At 37.4% G+C, this 14,679-nt stretch overlaps 2 protein-coding genes across 6 annotated transcripts in view; one reads left to right on the top strand and one right to left on the bottom strand.

Annotated features, from left to right (window-relative positions):
* LOC113118562 (nuclear receptor-binding protein 2-like) overlaps positions 1 to 14,679 on the bottom strand; it is a 465,395-nt gene that overhangs the window by 374,789 nt on the left and 75,927 nt on the right. The window lies entirely within an intron of this gene.
* The window catches only part of LOC113118444 (arf-GAP with SH3 domain, ANK repeat and PH domain-containing protein 1-like), a 39,246-nt gene continuing 24,836 nt past the window's right edge, over positions 270 to 14,679 (top strand). For 4 of the 5 annotated variants that reach the window (XM_026287642.1, XM_026287620.1, XM_026287632.1 and 1 more), the window contains exons 1-3: positions 270 to 468; positions 820 to 912; positions 2,861 to 2,987. In XM_026287642.1, the coding sequence (XP_026143427.1) occupies positions 854 to 912; positions 2,861 to 2,987 (186 nt within the window). In that variant the 5' untranslated portion in view covers positions 270 to 468; positions 820 to 853. Of the gene's footprint in view, positions 469 to 819; positions 913 to 2,860; positions 2,988 to 14,679 lie in introns of those variants that run through there. The other variant, XM_026287650.1, reaches the window with a different exon arrangement.

The raw sequence follows: 14,679 nt of genomic DNA, 5'->3' as shown, positions 1-14,679 counted from the left end.
TCTGATGACCTTAATAAACGTCGATGCGCATTACTTTCATGTAATGAAACGATGTGTTGTTGATCAGCATGATGTTTTCTCAAATAACGAGATTGTTATTTCTGTCAGTGAGGCTGAATTGAATACTGTATGCGTTCATTTCGCCAGCGGTTTCAGATTCCTCTTTAAAAAGTTAAGCGTTTCTGCCATTAGTTGCGGTCCCGTGCAGGATTCCCTCCTCCGGCCCCCTCCGGCCCACATGCTTGATTTTCGCTTCCTGTCCAGCAGCTCCAGATGGGGCAGATCAATGCGCGCATTCCAGTTTATTGTAACTGTAGAGGCATGTGATTTCAGCTCGTAATGTCCGCGCGCTGGATTGAGCACAATGCAGTGAATATGGTGCCACTTGGAAACACGGAGCTCTGCGAACAATTTACATTGCAATTACTTCTGAAGCCATTTATACGGAGTGAAACCACGGCTATCTCGGTAAGTTAAAAGGAGTGGCACATTTTCATTTAGATAATGTGATTTTAACAGCAAATAGAAACTTAAAAAGGCGCTCTTTTTCTATGGATTACTTAACTATTGACTTCATCTGGAAGATGTGTTTTTGATGGTAGCCCATCTGGTTTTTAGCTTGTTTAAGATTACCATTATCTGACTGACCAACTAACAGATTAATCAGTTTAAGATGCTGTGTTTTTTTCCTCTGTGGTACTAAACTGGTCTACCAGTTTAGAAAAGCTAGAAACCAGCTACTAGCTGAAGCTGTATTTTCCAAAAGGGATCCAGTGATTAGATCCACTCTTTAATAATAGCATTTTTTCATTGTCTTAGCGCAAGGTTGTTTTCTTGAGGTGACTACAGAGCCATGAGGTCCTCATCCTCGCGTTTATCAAGTTTTTCCTCCAGGGATTCTTTATGGAGTCGGTGAGTTGAAAATGCACTGCTTTTTTATGCGTTATACCACTAAATATTCCATCTGCACATCATATCTGCTTCCGGGGAGTCTCCAGATTTGCACATCAGTATAGGGTAACGCTACTAAATTTACAACAGAGTACTCAATAAATGTTTAAGTTTAATCAAAGAACTGCCAGACCTCTTAAAGGGGCCATATAATGTGATTTTTCCTTTCTCTTTGGACTGTTACAAGCTGTTGGTGCATAGAGAAGATATGAAAAGTTACAAAGGCTAAAGTCTCAAATCCAAAGATATATTCTTTATAAAAGTTAAGTTAACCACACCTACATGTTTATGTCACAATGTGGGAAGATTTGCATAACGCCACCCAAATGTTCACGCGAAGAAAGAAGACGTAACTTTTATTCCCTTCTGTTGCAACCACGGCCATGTTGTGGAGATGCTGTGTGTTTTGTTGTGAAAGCGAAGCTACTTTGTTTGGCCTTCCAAAAGAGAACACATCTAGAAATCAGTGGTTAAGTTGTATTTACAAAACTCACGCTTGAGGCATTCAGCCAATCACAATGCACTTAGCTGGCAAATCAGCGTACAGCTTGCTTTTCAGAAGGATGAGCTTGGTAAAAAAATGACACGTTTCAGAAAGTTGGGCGTAGAGGAGAAACAATAATGTACAGTTTGTTGAAAATAATGTGTTTTTTTTTTTAACTTTAACCACATAAACACATTGCATTATATCAAATGCACAAAATAATGTCCCTTTTAGCAACGTCATATGACCCCTTTAAAATGTTGCATGCCCCATAGACAGACTGTGATCATGTGAGGCCCCAGGCAATGGCCTTTATGGATGCCCCCTCTTGTTGCAGTTGTGAGATGTCCAAATAATGTGAAATAATATTACTTTGACAAACTGAAGTTCCCACAAAGCAAAGTTGGTAAATTTGAGACAATAACTATACCATTCTGTATGGCACTAGTTACGTGCTTATGCTGTGTTACAGCAGCATAATACACATGTTTCTGCCCTTATTTGATTGCTTCTTAAACATTTATTGCTTCAGTGCATGAAGAATGTATGGTTTCATGCACTGAAGCAATAAATGTTTAAGAAGCAATCAAATAAGGCAATTTAGGGCAAACAGTCTTCTTTATAGGCTGCATTACATTTTAAAGTATGGATGAACTTTATATTTAAATAAATACATGACACATTGGAACTTTTTTTTTTTGCTAGTCCTGAATTTATTTTAATTTAATTTATTATATAATTTTACTAAATTCATGCATTTTACCAATAATTTTTATATTTATTAGTTTTTGACTTTATTTTTATTCTGTATTTATTATTATTTGCCCTATACATATTTAGTTATTAGTTTTATTTATCGACTGATTGCGTTCTGACGCATGCGCAGTTTCTCCTCTTGTTTATCCAGTCATCAGCGGTGGGAGGAGATGAGCGTGCGTGCATGCGCTGGTGTCAGGGAGCTCAGACCGTCAGGACGGGGGGGAAACGGAGGAAAGAGAAAGGAAAAACAGAATGAAACCGCTTCCGAAACCGGAACAACAATAATTGAAGGAAATACTCAAAATAGCAGACTATTTAAAGCTAGATTGTGGAATGAGGGCATTTTAAACCAGCACCTTTACACTGGAAGAACAAGGAGAGTCTGAACCGTTATATGTAGATGCAAGTGGATAATTAAGACAAGGGAAGAGGAAAGACGTGGAAATTACACACAACGACCCTCTCTAGGGACGGGAACTGCATAGTCAGCGAAGAAAAAGGCATTGCCACACATTTGGCTACGTTTCTTATTCTTTTACGCATCGCTTTACTATTCAACCTTACCCAAACCGAGGCATCGCTCCGTTCTTGACCACCCCTGTCTAATTCATGGTGCTATTGTGATTTTTCTCCCCTCCATTTTTATCGGGCGACTGTGCTTTCAAGGATGCCGGATCAGATCTCCGTGTCCGAGTTTCTCTCGGAGACGACGGAGGATTACAATTCCCCCACGACATCCAGCTTCACCACCCGCTTGCAGAGCTGTCGGAACACGGTCAATGTTCTGGAAGAGGTAAGGCCGCTCTGTCACTGTTATATGAGGGAGCTTCAACTCGCACTATTGAGCAAGACACAAATAACGGTCCCAGTCCAATAGAGGATCCACTTTGAACATAATTAACGCTCATTTCTGTCCTGCAACCTCTAAATTCTCCCTGACTCTCTCTCTCTTTCTTGTCCCCGTTGGGTTGCTTGTTTCTCGGTACGTTAGATATGAATTTACAGTTCACAGAATGCGGCGCTGACAAACAGTGTATGAAATCATCCATTGTTAGCAGTTATACCTTTAACGTAGTTTGCATTATTCAGGAATATTGTTATGTGGCCGTTTCTGCTTTTTACTCGCGCTGAACTGTTTTAAGGCTATTGTATTTAACGTTATATTTTTTTATGCGCATTTAATTGAAATAACGAATGCTAGTTTATTTTAATAAAGAGCTCTGTTGTAATGCACTTCTAAAAATTTATATATTTTTTTATCTAGAATTAGATTTCCGCGATAAATTCAGTTGGACTTAACGTTACATTGTTTTATAGAGTATGAGGTTTCGTCACAAGAGAAAACGTAATTCGTGAAGAGTGTTGGCGCTATTCTCTTGAAGAACTCCGTGATGTCATCGAGGTCGTCGTTGTGCAGTGAATGTTGGGATCCTAATATGACTTCATGGGAATTTGGTCCATTTGTGTAATGAAATAGCTTTCAGTTTTAAAGGTGTTCAGTTTTTTTTTTTAATTCAGCACCTTTGATTAATAATAGATCAGAAATATAATAAAGCTGTTGTATCGTACTTCTAGTCCGCTGCCATGTTGACATGACCAGCTGTATCATATACAGTTGACAGTTATTATTAATAATGTGAATTATTGAAATAATAATGTTTATAATATCGTGCTAAACAAAACAAGAAATAAAATAATGTTTTGTAAAAGTCTTCATTACAAGATTGGAGTGAGCATGTTTATCTATAATTACCATACAAATATGCATTAATTATGATTTTTTAATTTTTTTAATCAATGATAAATTCCTTTATATATCTGACAAATATTTGGGGGGATATGCAGAGATTGTAAACCAACTCATACAAGTGCAACTGTGATTAGATCAACCTCAGTTAATTAGTAAAAAGCAACAAATCATGGAACATAAGCGAAGACAGATGGGCTGATGGTCCACATGACCTAGATGTCTGTATGTTATTATGTTCACAGATGAGCACGGACCAGCATAGTGGTAAAATACAGTTGAACGGGATTTAGGAATCTGCGTAACTTTTACTTGAAAATGGCTTTAAATGTGTGTACTGTGTATGTTTTTGTGTTTAATTAATTCCTTTTAAATCACATGATCTCCTGCAGCCTATATTGGGGTCATTTGGGATAATATACCAAAGCATCAGCTTGTTTATTTCATCATGTCAGCTGGTAAATAATTTATGCATCAAGCTCCCTCTTTGAGTTCTATCCATATGTGAAAATGCATTCGCTTAGATTATTTGCACGCTTTGATGTTTTGGAGACGTAAAACGAAAGACTCGGGAACAGTCAGATATGCTTCCCAAAGAGAAATCCCACAAGTCATGCCAGCATCTCTCATCCTCTGTGGATCTGAGGTTTGTGATGTTCTAAGAATAGTTCATGTAACAAGGAGAGGTTATTCTCCTGAGTAGTGGTTCCAGGAGCAGAAAGAGTGAAATAGAGAGAAGGGATTAACCTACTTACACATGGGCCAGTGAACACCTGACTCCCCAAGACAAAAGAGCTCTGCTGGCAGATGAAGGGGCTTCCTCTTGCTCTGCCACAGAGCCCACTCTTTATTGACACTCTGTTTTAATGGCCAAGAAAGACTTGGTAATTCCCCAATGACTCTGGGAGACATGAATGTGTCACCACCATGAATTAGCAATGTCTAGGTCAGTGATAGGAGCCATTGTGAGGTGGAATGAATGGGAGGTGAATGAACAGCGCTCTGAATAATGCACATAGGCAGGCTGACAGTATTTTTTAAAGGCGAGGATGTTAAGGAAACAAACAGAAAGCTCAGGCTGGGTTTAGAAATCGAATGATGTTTCTGGTGATCTGGAGGGACTCCTCCGTGGTGTCTCGTTTTGGCAGCCCTACATGTTCTTTTGGTCTTTAAAAGCATCCAAAGGATTTCCTTTCTCATTTTATGGAGAGTTAGAAGACACAGGAATGTTAGGGAGAGGAAGGGGGATGGGATGGAGGAATGACAGATGAGACGACAGATGACATGAATGTGCATTGCTCCAAATGAGCGGCATCACGCTATGTGTCAGAGCACATGCACTAACCATAAGGCTAGAGTTCAGATGAACGAAGTATTTTTAATTGTACTATTTAGCCTGCACTACACACCAGGTGTGTTTTCATGCATTAATGGGAATGAATACAATCTAATTTCAGATTCTGAATGTTCTGTTTATGAACCCTAAACATTGCAATCTGATTCACATATTGGTTTACATGTGCATTACAATATACGTAAAGCCAAAGTAAACATTGCAGCACTGCACATCTATGGCATTTTTAGATCAGATTGAGAAATTACCCAGATTCAGGTGTTGACATGCTTAATTGTCAGGTCTACACCACCCCTTTCAATCAAAACAACATCGATTGAGGTGTTTCCATGAAGAATTTTCATTTTGATTGAGCCATCAGTCAGTTTATAAATCGTGCATGGAAGCATAGCTAATAGGCATTGAGGCGTGTAGTTTCACCTGTGTTTGAGCTGCCAGGTGTTTAACAGTTTTACCGGAGTCAGCACTTTTAGCTGCACAAAGTGAAACTCTTTTGTGAGTCATCTTTATTTCTGTTCCAAAACCTTCTGTGCTGCCTAGTTGCTTCCTGTCTTCAAAAACAGCCGCCTTCTGAGGGGACATAGACATAGAATGTTTTTTTTTTGCATTCCACTGTGCTCCTTTCCCAGTGTGTTTCTATTTAAACTTGATGTGCATGTTGCGCCATTCTAAAATAGTTATTTAAAACTTAAAAACATTGCTCTAGACTTAGTTTTTTATTCCACTGCCCTTTGTCTCACGTTTTTAAATGCAAAACATGTTCTGTGTGAATGCCCTTTATGGCAGCTTCCTAACCGTCATGAAATCTCATAGATAATCAATTTAGAGCATCGACTCACAATGATAGATCTCCACATAGAAGACTCGACTTTCAACTGACTTCAGCAGAGGTCAGCTTAATAATAATCTATAAATATATATTTTTAATCAAATTGACTAATATTCGCAATACTTTTCAGGGTTGAATGAAATATGCTTAGGCAACACTTGATTTTTATGACTCTGTTACATGTATTTGCTATAGTAATAACAGTAAATTATGCATAATTACAAGAAACTAACATTAAAACCAAACTCTGCAGTAAGTAGATGTTATTAAGTAAAACTAATTGTATAATTACCCTGCACCAAACACCTTAACATAAAGTGTCTTAAAATAAAGGGTAAATCTTTCAAAAATGTTTCTCTTGCCTCATCTTCCATCTTCTGTTTATGTTTTTTTTTACTGAACTCACTACAGTGAATTCTGAGATTCCTTCTCCATGAAAAGCATGCATTTGATGCCTTAAATCCTGCCTCTCTAAACGACACTAGTTTTTTGGAACAGACCAGCTGTCTACGGCAAACTATTTCAAATGTATTTTATGTCTTAGTTCATCAGACATTCAACAGTCTATTGTTCGCTTATTCAAATGCCTGGTATTTTCTTACAGAAGCACATACTGTATTCATTTGAATATGCCTTGTAGCCTTGAGAGCAATACATGTAAATATGTGAAATTCAGCTTCTCTCACAGTAATACGTTTATGTTTTTTTTTATTATATATATCTATGCCCTTGTTTTACATTTATAGCCTATTCATGCATTTGGCAGTAGTAATGTTTTATCTTAAGTGACTTACATTGCATTTGAGGTATACGTTTTATCAGATCATGGCTTTCCTAGGAATCAATTCCATGACCTTAGCTTTGCTAGCACTATGTTCTTTAGTTTGAACTACAGGAGTGCTTAAACAGTATGTTTTTGTTCTCAGGATATCCAATAACACACCTCAACTCTTCAACCATTAATTCCACTGTACTGTATCTCCACACATTAAATGTGTGATCTTATAGATTTTCCCCATCCTTCACTCCATTCTGTCCACGTTCACCTTTGCCCTCATACTGCGTTCCATTCAAAGCCTCTCCATCTTGATAATGGTTTCCATGGCACTGTGCTCATACAGTACATTCTCATCATGAGGACCAGATGGCAAGGTAGATGTGCAGACTGCCTAATCGACAAGTTGCTGGCAAGCATACTCATAGACAGTTTTTCCCCCCTCAGTTTCTCTTTGCAATTTGCATTTTTTCCAAGCAACATTTCAGAAATGATCAGTCACAGCTTTGTCGTGGGAGCTTGCAGCGAAACTCGCTTCTGTTGTTTTGCTTGTTTTATTTTATACAGAACAATCTAGTGAAGAGATTGTCTGCTAATGCCACACTGATAATCCTTTTGGCAAAAAAATATATTAAAAAATGTCCCTAAGTGCTTAAGGGAGAAGTCCCCAGTGACTGATAGTGCAGTTAGTGCTTCATTCGAATAAGAGATGTGCAGTCATATTCTGCACTGCAGCAAAACCCATCCAACTATTGACCGAATTCACTCATTTGATGCCAGAGGTGGAGCTTAAAGTAAGGGAACCGTAGACAAAACAGGACAGAAAGTTGGATATTTTATGGTCTTTTGTGTGTAGGATGAGAACAGAATAATCATTTGAATGTTTTGGGTCAAACTTGTCTTCAGTCGTCTTACTGTGTTGGTTAAATGCGTCAGTGGAATACCTTCTTAACATCACACTGACGCTCGTGTACACCCACTGCTTAGTCACTCATTCCTGTCTCTAGAACCAAATTAAAATGAATAAAAGATGTCCACCCATCTCACCATTTGCTCATAATATGCTCCACTGTTTGCATTGTTCGCTCCAAGCAAATAAAACAAGGAGTAAAATAGTTTTCTTTTTGATAAATCTCGACTTTTTAGTTTTATTTATTTATTTTCTATTTTTTTATTCTTTTGTCATTTTGGGTAACATTTTGTGTAGTTTTAACTCTGAGCAGAGATTACAACAGTATTAGGAAAAATGATTGCTTTTTATTGATGGCTCTGAAAGCAATGAGAATATTTGCCTGTAAAGCCACACGCTAACAGATCACCATACAAATGTGATTATGATTTTAATTTTTTTTAATTATTATTATTGTGGGCATCTAAGGTTAAGCACTTGTTTTCTTTTCTTTTCCTTTTTTTCTTTACACATGTTTATTTTCTGTGTATAATTAGTTCATGCATTATAGTGCCTGCATAGAGTAGTCATGGGAACAACAATAAATCACTCTAGTGACCTATTTTATGGCAGACCTGATCTGCAACCATTGATTTGTGGCCAGATGGGTAATCAGAGGCTTTGCACCACATTTGGTTGCCTTGAAATTCCTGGTGCATGAGATCTATGGGATTGTACAGTTTGATGTTTTCGGTGCAGAACAGATTTCCATTTTTCACAGCATTATGTTTTCAGGAGAAGGCTGAGCTGTTAAATCTGCTTCTTTTGATGTGAATTTACATGTATTTATATAGCAGATGCTTTTATAAAAAAAAAACTATGTAATTATCCTCTAGGTGGTCTTTCAATTTAATTCGAATTTAGCCTTGAAGAATGGCTATACTAATTACCTTTTACAAATCGATATAAAGCACGATTACAGCATCGGCACCGACTTGAGTGGTGATAAATTGTAGCTTCCTTTTTTATAACAGCATTAATTTGTTAAGTTATATCAAGGAAATCACTTACTAATGTGGCTCTCTGATTCTGATTTGTCTGTTCTGTGGACAATGAATAGATTCAGTTGCTCATTTCCGTTTGGACTGCCACTTGACGCTTGTTTACTCCAAGAAAGATAACTACACTAGCATCCACACCAATGCACAATAATGTTATGTTTATTATAAGCACATGCTGCAGTTATGTCATCTGCTGCTTTAAAAGTCAGGTGCATTCTGATTGGCTCTCAGTGTTTTTATCATTGATCAGCTGGAAAAAAATCATATATATCAACGATATCAATCATCTTTGTCATTATTGTTGTGGTGTGGACTATTCTTATAGAGTTAGAACCATTATTAAAAAATCAACAACTTTATTACGGTTGTCATTATGGTTGTCCTTGGTGTGAAAGGACTTATAGCATTGTTGCAGCTTGCAAAACACATAAAGAGGTAGTCAAAGCAGTTTTCAGACACTGATTCAAAATGTAAAATAAATGTCAACATCTTAGACTACACTGAGCGTTTAGCTGGTGGTTATGTCATTATCAGTCAGAAGTAGCAGTCTGTGATTACTGAACAGCGGCTGCTTAGTGTTAGTCAGCAGAATAATAGTGCTGCTCCTGTTGGCTCTGGCTCCGCTGCTGTGTGATTTTGCTGTGTGTCTGTCATTTGAGAACTGTCCCGGGCCGAGCTCAGCGGGATGTGCATGCAGCAGCTGAGGGAGAGACAGCATGCCGCGCCTCGTGTCCTTGCGTTGAGGTCACCAGACGCACTCTCAAGCATGGACATAGTCTTCTTTACCAGCCTTCCGGGTTAACCGAACACCTCACCTCAGACTGTCACCACTAATGCATAAAATATATAGAAGACCATTTTAGTTTTAGATTAAATAACTTATTTCAAAGTATATTAATATATAAAGCATTTGTTTTAAATGTTAATAATATTTCACAATGTTACTGTATGCTTGGTCAAATTAATGCAGCCAGTGTTTGGCAAAAACATGAAAACGTCTCTTGAATGATGCATGGTGGGATTTACAAAAATTTACTTGATAGAAGTTTCTTTCATATACTTTAATAAAAAATGTAATCAGATAAAGAAATATTTGATGACATACCATTGAATTCTAAAATAAAAAAAAACATCAATGTGCAATGATTTTTTTAATAATTCAGTGGTTAATTTGACAAAAAATGCATCATTTAAATGTAAAAATATGCATCAACTGACATCTCCAGTAGTAATTTACAAAATCTTGAATATGGGCTGGTAATGAATATGTCCTGCACTCCGACATCTGTCAGATTTGAGAGGTTTTAGTTACCCAGTATTTTTCTAAGCGTAGACCCCCAGTCCCACGAGAGCTTCCACCTGGCTCTCTCTGTATGGTCTTTGTGTCAGTGTGTTTACATGTGTGTGTCTGTGTTTTATTAATCAGACTTGGACAGAACATGGAATCCTCAGAACCAAAGGCATACCTAGCATTCTGCGTGAGTATCAGGGGCCCGTCGCCATGGATACGAACCAAAACAGATCACAATTTACACAATGACCTGCATGTTCTTCTCATTTTAGAGCCACAGATTGAAATCAGTGCCAGCGCTGGAGTGGTGCATGCCAGGCCTGTGGATGTTCGGTGGCTTAGCGATCGGGGTGTTGACTTCATGTAGTGTTTCCATTGCGTTTCTCCCGGTCATTTGTATCTTTTTATTCCACAGTCATTGTAATAAAAACAGACAGAATAAAGTTGGATCACCCCTTGGCCTGCAGTTCTGACTCATAAACCCCATGAACTGTTGGCCTGAGTTCTTTCCCTTGCCTCTCCACAGTCCCAGTCAAGTCTGCTGGCTTTGGCTTGGCAGCGAGAAGTAATTCCTTAAGGAGTTCATGTTTCTTGTGGCTGATAGCTGGTGCAGGTCTCTCCTGACCTAAATGTGCACATGGCAGTGTGTTCAAGTCCTGGAAAAGTTTTCTAGTAAAAGACCTTTTTGGCAGGCTGTATCGAGAGTGTCTTTTCTTGCTTGGCAGGCCGGTGATAGTCTTCTCGATTGGCTATCTTGATAAAGTCCATTATCGATCTGGTTGTTCGTAGTGTGAATTTAATGGATAGTGGTTGCTTTGAGCGGCATTAAAAGTGTATTACAGCACTGTTTTTCCACCAGTATCTTGTTTCTGAGGGACCTACAGCTCCGAGATTTGTCTAGATGACTGGTGTGCGAGGTTAGGTCTTTTCTTCAGTTTATTGTTTCCTTCTTTTTTGCCCCGGCCAAAAACATTATTTGACGGGTTTTGAGATAGTATCATGAAAGGTGGTTTCAATTTAGGCTGGGATTACTGAGCAGTCCAGGAAGAGAGCCAAAGGCTCAGCGATGCCCATCGGTTGAGTGGGTGAACAGAAGGTCATGGTTTGTTGTGGGTATTGTAGTATTAGCACGTTACTGACGTCTATCCTGCCATAAAGAGGCAAATTGCTTAGTCATGGAACTTTAGGTAAAAATAAAGTAATACTTTATTGAGAGTGTCATGTTGCATTTGTTCTCAAAAGGACAGTTAATTTTCTGTCTGTATAATAACTATAGTGTTGTATTTCATTTTTGGTCTCTCTTCTGGATCCAGATGGTGTTGAACTAACAGAAATGCATACAAATCAAGGAGCTGATTGACCGGAAAGGAAATAGTTCACTAAGAAATGACATTTCTGGCACTGTTTACTCACCTTCATGTCGTTTTGTATGACTTTCCCTCCTCAATGGAACGCAGAAGGTGCATTTTTTTTTTAGAATATCTGGTCAGCCCTTGTCAGTTTGATGTAAGTGGAATTTTGGCTACTGTATATAAATCTGTACTTGTAAATTATATTATTTAAGGATAATGTCAACTGTATAAAGCAGATAAATTTGACTTAAGGTGGTTCAATCTCATAAGGTTGAGAGATTATCCAGATCATAATAGTCATAATAGTCACATCAATGTCACAGGCTGAGCTTTACCATCGCTGCAATGCTCTGATTCACTCTTCTGTTCATGTGGTCATGCCTAATAGTCTACAAGACCATTTGAGGATGTGGTTAGATTGTTGTAATAAGTTGTGTAACGATATTATCCTCTTGGTCATACATCAGAAGACTGATACTTCATGCTTACAGGGTAACTGAAATGGTACATACATTTTCTTTATAAAAAATGCCGTTATTTTTCATCTTTTTATTATTTATTTCTATTCATTAGGAATCCTGTAAAAACAATTGCCTGGTTTCCACAAAAATATTAAACAGCACAACTCTTTTCAACATTGATAAAAATAAGAAATGTTTAATAATAAGAATGATTTCTGGAGGATCGTGTGACACTGAAGACATGTGAAAATTCAGCTTTGCTAACACAAAAATAAATGATATTTAAAATATTAAATAGAAAATAGGCACTTTACATTTTAATAACATTTCACAATCTTGAATAAATAAATGCAGCCTTTGTCAGCAAAAGTGACTTCTTTCAAAAATGAAAAATTATCGCTATCAAATATTGCAATTGTATGCTGCTAACACATGCAATGTTTAGTTAGACTTTGTGGAAAGTGTTTGACAGTTGCCTTTGAAATGTTTGATTGTGGTGCTGTATGCTAAGTGCATTACTGAAAATGATTTTCTGTTTGCTTTTACAAACGATATAATGGTTTGTTAATGCTTCTTTCCATTTACAATGTTTCCCGAAGTTCCTTTAAATCCTGGTATATAGCTACAGGATGTTGTAGCTCATAACAATGAAATAACGGGAAATGACCGGGGATAAAAAAAGCTCTGAAGAGTTTTGACCTGGCGAGTCTGTGTCGCTCTGGACCACAGTGGACAGCCCCTTTTGGTGGACCAATGTCCAAACATAGCTGCAAGAAAATAAGAGAATGGTCTCAGAGGGAAATCATTTATCACATGAGCGGCTCAGAAATACTATTTCATCACCACAGGTTCTTGATCAGTGTGCCACAGCTGTCCAAATGCTCATTATTTCTCTTCCTCTGCGTGCCTTGTGTTCACTGTAGGAGGATTTATAGAAGCACAACTCATCTCTAAACATATAGCAGCACATCAGCCTACAGACTGGATTAGAAATGACTTGTTTCCTGTCAGGGTTTTTCCTGGCAACTCAACCACAATCAGTATAAAATGTGCTGTTTTTGTCATTTTTTCATATTTAAAATGGCTAGATTTGCTGCTAAAGAAAACGGATCCTTTTATTATAAATAAAAAACATGTTTTTCGTAAACAGCAATATGTTTATTTTTCAGGCTATTTTGATGAATAGAAAGCTTATTTAAAAAAATTAAAAACAAAAATAGAAACAACATTTATTTGAAATAGAAACATCTAAAACATCTTTACTGTCACTTTTAATTTAATGAGTCAATTAAATAAGTACTTATTTGCACTGCTAAATGGCATTATTATTATTATTTATTCAGGTAAGAGTAGTATTCATCTATCACTCATGAATAATGATTATTTTAATTACTTCACAATTCATGATAAAGTATGTTAATGCATTCATTTGGTAGTAAATTGATATGTACAGTAGTGGTCGACCGATATATCGGCCGATATTTGGCATATTTTTTTAAATATCCGGCATCGGCCGATAAGTTTTTCTGCTTGGCCGATGTGTTCGATGCAGGGACTTTTATTTTGATGGGGCTGAGAAAGGCAGTGCATGAGTGCACACAGCTGAGCTCATATTCTCCCTCTTGTTTACTGTCGTCATTAATAGTTAAGTTAAGTCTGTATAATAATCAGATAGAACGGTTAAACAAGGGACTTAATGTATACAGGCAAACATTATAATACTTTGTTGTTTGCCGTCAGCATTACGCAAATACGCATTTATCATTTAAAAAAGACTTTAAATGACTAATGAACATTTAATTTCACAAACCTTGCAAACTTAGTCCATTAATATATTGTCAAATTATTACAAATTTCTTAAATATTAATTAAAATATATTGACTTTATATTGGCTATCGGCCCCCCTGCTTTCCAAGGTATTGGCATTGGCTGTCAAAAAAACAATATCGGTCGACCACTAATGTACAGTATCAAAAATCAACAAGGCCTTTGAAAATGTTGAAGACTCCTTTCCCTGTACTTTTTATTTTCAGAGAGCTGTCGTCAATGTCGAGGGATTTGCTTTGAAAACTGTGGCCTTAAGCCCCGTCTTTCTCATTAATCACCATTGCAGGGCTTCTTTAAAGACACATTATTTTGGGGTATGTTTGGGTGTGTGTGTGTGTTTGGGAGGGGTGCGTTTATGTTGGTAGCTGTGGCTGTTAGGACACACATCTGTCAGAGGACTGGTATGCAATGCATTATGAATGGCAAAGCCTGTTGTTCATGTCCAATGAATGCATTGAATCATCTGCTTTCCCATGACTAACAAATTCAATTAGTAATTTTTTTTTTTTTCCAAAAGTGTTTTTTTTTTTGCTTATTCCAGTGATAACAAGTTAATTGCTCTGAGTCCGTTTGTCTATATTACGTACACTTGCATAATTTCCCCTTCATCGAAAGAGACGCACATGTGATACAATCAAAGAGGGAGGAGGGACACAAGATCAAAGCATGTAAAAGAGTAAACCAAAGAATTCACATATTTCCTTTTCCCAGTAGTTCATATATGGTTCCTTTCTTTTAAAGACAGAAACAAATAGGTAAAAGGTCACTGGGCTGCTTGGAGGAAACAGGATTCGTTGACACCCTGTTGTTTACTGTTATGTATCAACATATTTGAAGAGATTTCCATGAGCTGAGATACTTAGGGTCATGTCCTGTTTACTACGCTCTCGGTTTCACA

The sequence above is a fragment of the Carassius auratus genome, chromosome 2 (assembly GCF_003368295.1).
Source record: "Carassius auratus strain Wakin chromosome 2, ASM336829v1, whole genome shotgun sequence".
NCBI classification, from domain to species: domain Eukaryota; kingdom Metazoa; phylum Chordata; class Actinopteri; order Cypriniformes; family Cyprinidae; genus Carassius; species Carassius auratus.
This window is presented reverse-complemented; position numbering and strand designations above follow the sequence as displayed.